The 7,960-nt window shown below is 49.4% G+C and overlaps 2 protein-coding genes across 2 annotated transcripts; one reads left to right on the top strand and one right to left on the bottom strand.

The window, feature by feature from the left end:
* Positions 1-683: 683 nt before the first annotated feature.
* EDB82DRAFT_550053 (uncharacterized protein) lies at positions 684-4,697 on the top strand (the record flags this gene model as incomplete). The annotated part of the gene is made up of 4 exons (XM_065609563.1): positions 684-1,054; positions 1,227-1,256; positions 1,441-1,698; positions 2,229-4,697. 4 exons carry the CDS (start codon positions 684-686, stop codon positions 4,405-4,407), a joined length of 2,838 nt encoding a protein of 945 aa, XP_065465410.1. The 3' UTR covers positions 4,408-4,697.
* EDB82DRAFT_25103 (acyl-CoA N-acyltransferase) lies at positions 4,677-6,032 on the bottom strand. The gene is made up of 2 exons (XM_025731538.2): positions 5,408-6,032; positions 4,677-5,335 (listed from the first exon to the last, which is right to left on the bottom strand). Exons 1-2 carry the CDS (start codon positions 5,706-5,708, stop codon positions 4,947-4,949), a joined length of 690 nt encoding a protein of 229 aa, XP_025590553.2. The 5' UTR covers positions 5,709-6,032; the 3' UTR covers positions 4,677-4,946.
* Between the last annotated feature and the right edge of the window lie 1,928 nt (positions 6,033-7,960).

The raw sequence follows: 7,960 nt of genomic DNA, 5'->3' as shown, positions 1-7,960 counted from the left end.
GTTGCGCTGAATCTGGCACTCGCCTTCAAGCTTCTTCCTTGTCTTCCCTCTTACTAGTCAAAAGACGAGACACTCAAACAAAGCGGCTCCGGTGATCTGAAGCTTTGAGGACCCTGTTGAACGAGAACAGAGCAATATACCTTGCCCTTGGATCTGCAACCTGAATTCTTCAGTTCGGCGGGTCAGGCCTCGATCTATCTGACACTCTAGCCTCTTAACACCCCGTCCCTCCACATAGAAACACGAAAGAGCAACCATCTGCCAAGTTTCATTACATTCAGCACCCTACCAATACCCTGGTTTTCTGGAAGACGTACAAGAAACAGACATCCCCCTGACGGACAAACGAACTGCTTCTCCAATCACTTCGTTTTTGTCCTTTTACTTTCTTCATCCCCCTAACTTGTGGAGTGTTTCCCACTCTAATCTTTAATAACCCCAGAACGTGGTTGATCCCGTTTCTAGCACTCTTCAACAAAAGTTACCATGAGACTGTAGTTGTCCATATTGCCCTCCACGACCAGAAACACGGCCCCTCACTTCGATTCTACAACCTTTAGATAAGGTCCATTGTCATTACTTTTCTAGGACAGCTGCTGGCATTACTCGAAATCTGACCTACCCAGAATCGCTCAAACACCTTAATACTTAGCCCTTCAAAACACACCATATCACCTTCAGCCATGAAGATTGAGTCGATTCTCAACCAGTTCAATGAACTAGATACAGAAGCAAGAGCCGGCAGAGAAAGTACACACCATGATAGTGCACAATGGGAACGAAGAGGCTCATCATTCCTATCGTCGACCCCACCACCAGAGAGTGCTCAGTCTAGAACGTCAAGCGTACGATCCGACAGTCGAACTCGTACGCCTTGGGACGCTGGAGGTTACTCTCTGCCCAAGGATAACATTTCAACACCATCTTCACGATCACCCTTCTCGGCCGTTTCATGGGGAGAACAGCAGGAAAGCCAACGGCTACAGAATGCACCCAACCACGCCCTAAGGAAAGTGTCAATGGATGCATCGGCTCCATACACATTGCCCGTTCGGTAAGCAAACTCAGGGAAATAGTCCGGCATGCGTGAATTGGGTTGAAATTGACAGTTTTTCAAGAAGAATGGCTTCTACTCCAGATGTTCATCAAGATGTATGGACTCCAAAAAGGTGCACTCTGGTTTCCATCGACCGCATACCAAAAACTAACAGTGTTAGTCATCACAGTGAAGGTCGCCCTTCTCAGCACATACGGAGGTAAGTTTGTGATTCAGCCATGCTGTAGGCCATGGCATACGTACATTCAAAGCTAACCTGATTCGAGGTCGAGTCTTTGGACCGATTATAATACGTCACCAGCTCCAGGGAGTCATAGGATTTCGGATAGCCGCAGTAGTTTCTCGTCTTGTTGTTCGTCAACGTTCTCTGCGAATCATTCAAGGATCTCGTCAGTGTCTACGATTAACGGAAGTCATGCTATCGGGTCTGGAATCGCCGACTTGGAAGCTAAGCTAGAGCGTTTACCAAGACTATCAGCACCACTCCCACCAGTCATTACTGCTCCGACTGGGAAACCAGAGATACGCTTACCACATAGTGCTAATGCGGTCGGCCCATGGCCTTTGGGAAGCCCTTCTGACTCAATTCTAGAGGCTAGGATGGTAAGGAGGAAATACAGTCAATTGTCGGGAGATCAAAGGTACGTGGGTTCACTCCAGCTATTGAACAACACCTCCTCACAGCACGTTGCCCACTCCTTTTGCGCGCAAGAGCAGCCATCTTTCTTTTCCCCACATTGCTCAAGCGGTAATGGCTATCTGTTGTTTGTCTGCAAGGCTGAAAAAAGGGACGAATGCCTCTTTGCCTGAGGCAGTAGAGGAACGACACCCTTGTTTGTGAATCAAGGACGGGATTCCTATTGTTACTGGATCAGCGTTTGCCTGACAAAGACACCTCTGAGATGGACGACGCTTGGGAGTGACCAGATCGTTTCAACTGCAACACAGTCGTCTTTTAGAAGCATCTTCATCTTATCGCGAACTCGCCCTAGAGACCGTGAATCACATTGTGTGGTTGGCCACCTTCTGCGTCACCTTTCTTGCTTTATTTCGTTGGACTCGTTCGTCTGGCTTCCAGAATCCGTGTCCTGCCAACTTCCTCCCTCTGTCTCGTGCCGTCTTCAAGCTATAAAGCCTCACTGAAAATATACTGACACTTCTTTTTCTCCAGCTACTTGAAGCCAAAAGACCATCTGTTGAAGCCAGTGGACCGTGTCCATAAGCGCACCATCTCAGCGCCAAACCCTGCTCAGCGTTCTACTCAGCCGTTTACTCGGACCCCGACGACTCTGCCACCACTTACGTCTAGGCAGTTTGAGACTGCAGCACTCCCGTCACCACAGATCAACACAGTCTATGAGCGTCCAGGTCTTGAGCAATATCCCTGGACGCACTCAGAAGAGCGTTCCCCTGCCCCCAGTGTGAATGCCAAGTCCCCTTTCGATCCACAAGAGAGTGGCAAGGTTTTGCCCGACAGAAGTACGTTCGCGGCAGCTTCCACAAGGTTTCTTTCACTGACGTATTTGTCTTTTTCAGCGATGCCCCATTCCAACTCGAACGATCGCGTTATCGCAGCATGCCGTCGCTTCAGAAAGGTCGATGTTAATACACCTCTTGAAGGGGGCGACATTTGCATGGCAGTTGAAAATTGCACGACCGGCTCCGTTCCTCGCAAGGTTATCTCACATCTGTTTGGTCGCAACAAGGTCTGCACCCGTCGCATACCTGAGCGTGTCTGGGTATGCATGTGCCGCAAGCACTATCAGAGGATCCGCTACCGCACAGGAGCCGATTTCAGCGTAACTCAGATCGGTATGGTATACGAACAGATTGTCAGAATGATTTTCTGGAGTCGAGGAATGGAGAACCCCAACGGAATCAACCAGGAAGGCATCGCCATCCGATCCTGGACCTTCTCGATTCGTAGACGTGAGGTAAAGCGTATGGCAGACACAAACGGTCGAGACCTCGTTCCTCGATGGATCATGCAAAGTCTCGGGGAGGGCAAGACGCATGACGAGATCTTGGACGTTGTTGAACGTCTTCACCATGAAATACAACAGGGAACACTCAAGGATGTACCCCCTGTCGAGTTTCTTCCAGAAGTTGTTGACGCTTTCACAAACGCACCTGCCCAACTTCTGACTCAAGTTGCAAATGGAGGTGAAGTATCTTTTGCCAGCCACCCTGGCTGTTCGTTGAACACTGGCGATGCAACAGAGTCCCCTGTCTCATTCGTTAAAGAATCATCGCCCCTCGAACCAGTCCAGGAGGAAATATACATGAGCGAACGTAGCAGCGAAAAATCGACATCTTCGTCTACTCCTCCCGCTGCCTTCGACAGCTCTCGAACTATCTACCAGCCTCAGTCGCATATTGACAATGTGCCTAGCCGACGTACCTCTTACGGGTTTGGCTCTCGGTCTCCTTTCGCCGATTCGGGCCCAGGGCCAGATATCGATCGTCGATCCAGTCTTGCCTATCATGACAGTCAGAACCCAGTACCACCCTCAATAAGCTATTACAGTATTAATCGTCAGATGCAGGCGCCCACAACCGATCACCAAGGTTCATGCGATAGTGTTCCTCTCCTTCAGACGGCTCACGGTGGTGGTTACCACCATGGGCTGAGCGAGTTTGTACTTACTGACAGGATTTTCCCGAATCGTACGGTTGCTATGCCGGCAATGGCCCGCGAGGGTCTTGCACCATACTTATCGGGACACATTGCGCGCAGCAGTCGGGACAACCATGAGCTCCAGGCCTCGATAATCGATCCGCAATCCACTTCTGGCCATCTAAACCACCATCCCTTCGGCTCCGGTTCCAGCCAAGGCCAAGCCAGTGTCTACCCGTATAGAAAGCCAACAGAACGTCATTGCCGCACTAGAATGAACAGCGCAGACATCTCTAACTACCCAACAATGCCCGATCAACGTTCTTACATCAATATCCCGCATCTACAAACCCACCAGCCTTCTTGGTATCCTCCCGAAACTGAGTGGAACGCTAGGATCGGCCGCTCTACGAACCAATACCAGCAGCATACATTGGCCTGTGTTGACGAGGCTAGCCTTCATTATTCGCACCAGTTTCCTAAGGAGGAAACTTCAGAGTGGTCTGGTGTTGATCGAGCTGCTGGCAATGGAATTTCTACTGTGTATCCAATGGCGGTCTGCCACTCCGGTCTTCCAAATAGATCTTCATCCACGGGTGGTTTCGACGTCGAGCATTCTCGCGGAAATATCAAGGCATACCAGCACAATTGGTCGACCAATGAAACCGACAATGGCTGGCAAGGCGCTCGAGCTTCCGAAAATGGTCGCCAGGAAAGGGGACAGGCTCCCTGAATAATGGTAGCCAGGGCAAGACAACGAATGATACTTGCCACTATACGCCGCATGTGTAGCTATATCCTTGCGTCCTCATCCTACGGCATACGCCAGGGTGTCAGCTTCATGGTTATATGATCTGCGTTTGTTTTTATACTCTGGGCTTCATTCTTGCTGCATGAGTGACGCTAGTTTGATGCCTGGTGTCTTTACGATTTGTTTTCTCAGCTTGTTGCTCATGCCCGTACACTGCTGTCCATAGTTTCACGTCAGAGGCTATTGCAACTGAAACGGGCAATTTGCGGTACTGTTTGGTACGAAAGGGGATGGAGTTGGTTGCTTTACGGAAGTCACGGTTCGCTCCGCCGCCGGTATTTGCTATGGGGCACGATTATGAGGGAGGGTTATGAATTTTATTGATTGAGGCGCCTGGTACTAGTCGGATAGATCAAGGAAGCAAAATAAATCATTAGCTCCTGATTTCGGGTTCATTGTTGACAAGTCGTAGCTGTTTAGAAAAAAAGTTCGGAGGCTTGCGATGAAGGCGAACTGCCGCTTCATTCCCCCCTGAACATGACAATACCACCGTCCCAGTCCTTCAACTCGCCAACGTTAGCCCTGGCCACCTCAAGGAAGCCAAAACGCTTGTAATATTGGTCCAGCCCGCGCAATCCCACCAGCCAAGTGGGAACACCTGCACGATCGGCCGCCTCCAAGCCGTTCTGGAGTAGCAGGGAGCCGTAGCCACTGCCCTGAACATCAGGAGAGACAGAAAGGCTGGACAGATACCAAGCCGACCTACGACGAGGAGAATTGAGAATTTCTGGCTCAATGGTACTGAAAACACGGTCGTAGATACCGAGACGATGAGGATCAACACCACGAATAGGGAAGAGGTAAGAGTGCAACTTCAACACTGCCCGCATGAGAGGGGCAACCCAGGCGTCTAAACCGAGTAAGTAACATGATCAGGGGTTGATACAGAGCTAAGTGGATAATAAATAGCATGGAGACATACGAATTGAAAGCCATCGACCAGTGATGGACACGGACTCGTCCGGAATATGCCACCACGAGAAAGCCACGGGTTCACCCTTAGCATCATCGAGCATTGTAAGAACGTAGCCTGGTGACCAGTAGCGCAACCAAAAGCGCCGAGCTACCCACTTCTGCAAAGGAGCTGGATCTTGGTGGCGGCCGGGAAACATGTAGTCGAGTAGGGACTCCTTGTTGAAACCTTGGAGATAGAGATTCGTAGCAACATTGACGTCGGATAATGTGCCCGGGCGGATACGATGTAGGATCTGCGTCGTGGCCATCTTGAAGGATTTGATGGCAGTGCCGGTAGCTTCGTTGAACAAACAAGATAGAAGTTGAGAGTAGTCTGTATACTGCGATGTTGGCAAGTCTTGGATGAGTAAAATCCCCGGAAATAATTGGTGCTTTTGGGCAATGTTTGTTCCGAGTCGGCTCGATCAAACCGACAAATTGCCTCTAATTGAACTTTCAACTGTGATACGGCTTTCCAACTTGAGGTATTTCTGTACGATAAGGCAATGGCGATTTGCCCAAGTATTTGTTGTGTTTCTCAACCTTTTAAAGTCATGTCTCTGAAGGTGTGGATGGAGTTGATTGACCTGCCATAACGATAACGGGTTTTACGCCGGGTGAGTCAACTGTCGAGCTTAGTTCCGAAAAACAACCCGGGTAGCGCATCCTTTTGCCTTGAGTATCCTCTTTGGGGGCTGTTGGGGTCGTATCAACTGTTCAGCTCGATGAATTTTGAATAGCATCACCATATTCTTTTTGTAGTGTTGCGATGAGTGATAAACGCTACAACGGTCGTGCTCTCTTGAGCTTAATTTAGCCATGCATTGAGATAAAGGCAGGGCAGGAAGAGCGAAGGAAGCTGCAGCATGGCTTGGCTGAAACTAGCCTCTCGTATTCTCCTTCCATGGAGCCATCTCTTCAACTTTTTTTTCTCCCTTTCTGTTCTAAGCAGAGTTGAATCTTTTGCTTGGTATTGTCGAACGCGTACTTTGTTCGGATGGAGATAAGCCGACGTTCGGGCCCCCAAAGGCCGCGAAGGGTAAAGAGGAGTAGCCTTGTGAACCAACTCACTCGGGCATAGTAGTCGACGTCTGTTTGATGTAAACGAGGTGTAGCTGTTTCTTTAATTAGACAGCTAAACATGGGTTATCGCGTTATGTACGAAAAAGCAGATGTTGCGTGCTTGATAGGGACATACCACCCTGCGTCGCTGATGTCATTCCGCTAAAGTTGAATGTTGGACATTCATTGTTTATGCCTGTGTAAATTGTTGTGCCTAGGTAATCAATAATAAGCTGCTTCTAGAAAGGCAAGTGGGCTTCTAGCTCGATGATGCTTTATAAGTGATTTGATATGTCGCAAGTTGTCGTGTCGGGCGAGATCGAGATCTAGGATAGTGATTACTGACTGGACTTCCCACACTGGGCTGTCATGCCACCAGCTTGCTTAGCTGGGCATGATTAAGTCGACCCCGACTAAACTCCAGACCCCGTTGAACCTAAGCCCAGCTAAGCTTGGCGCTAGCAACCGTCCCGGGGGTCCATGGTAATCGCAAGAGATTTTGGATGCATCCACTGCGAGCTGACATGGCCTCACTGGGCTGAGAGTCAGCGGTCTCCCCGTTCTGTTCCCTCCATCAGTCTGCACAGCACTATAGCACCAAGGTAGCTCCTTGTACTCAATAGACATAGTCGAACCGACGAGAAGGACGGTTTTAGTACTATGTAAGCTTTGGTGCAGAGGCACCGTAACGACTGTACCAGTGTGACGTGCGACCCGGCATTTTGGAGACATGAGATATGATTAATGGGACAGAGATCAATCAATTGAATTTGGAACCGCAATCGTCTAGACCCTGTACAGCATAGTACCGACAGATTCCAAGGTTCGCCATACTTACCTGGGTACCTACCCCTCGGAAAGAGCTATCTCTGTCCGAGTCACAGCCATCGTGGGGAATCGGTTAGGGCTGCACTTATTGACTTGAACTGAAGGCAATTCATTTTGTCTTATCCTGCTGGAAGCCCTGCCTAGGTAGGTACCTTCCTACAGCCATTTTGCGTCACAACGTTATAGACAGAATATGTGGCACCTGCATCATTAGTATCATTACTCTCTTACATTTTTATTTGACATCCTAGTTGCACTACAGTACCGACCTGTGGTAGGTATGGAAAGAGCGGGGGCCAAACTCCAACCTACCTTAGCAGGTACCTACATGGGTACTATTACGCTCCTGGGCAAGGACTCGACTCTATTCGCGTCAGGTCCTAATTTCCAATATTTTACCCATCCTTTCAAATCAACATTTTCAGCCTTTTCTTACAGCCTCAAACCTACAACTGTTCCACCCCTGTCAGCAGCTTACTAACCGATTAGACGTCATCCTTAGATTTGGACCCTGTCAATCTTGCCAGACCAGGAACCTGGCAGGCACCTAGAGCCCGTCTCTCGGGTCTGCCAACTACCGTTCCGCAACGTGCAGTACAGCACAGCGCAGTGCAGCACTACGCAGTACAAC

This window comes from Fusarium venenatum, assembly GCF_020744135.1.
Source record: "Fusarium venenatum strain MPI-CAGE-CH-0201 chromosome Unknown EDB82scaffold_1, whole genome shotgun sequence".
NCBI lineage: Eukaryota > Fungi > Ascomycota > Sordariomycetes > Hypocreales > Nectriaceae > Fusarium > Fusarium venenatum.
This window is presented reverse-complemented; position numbering and strand designations above follow the sequence as displayed.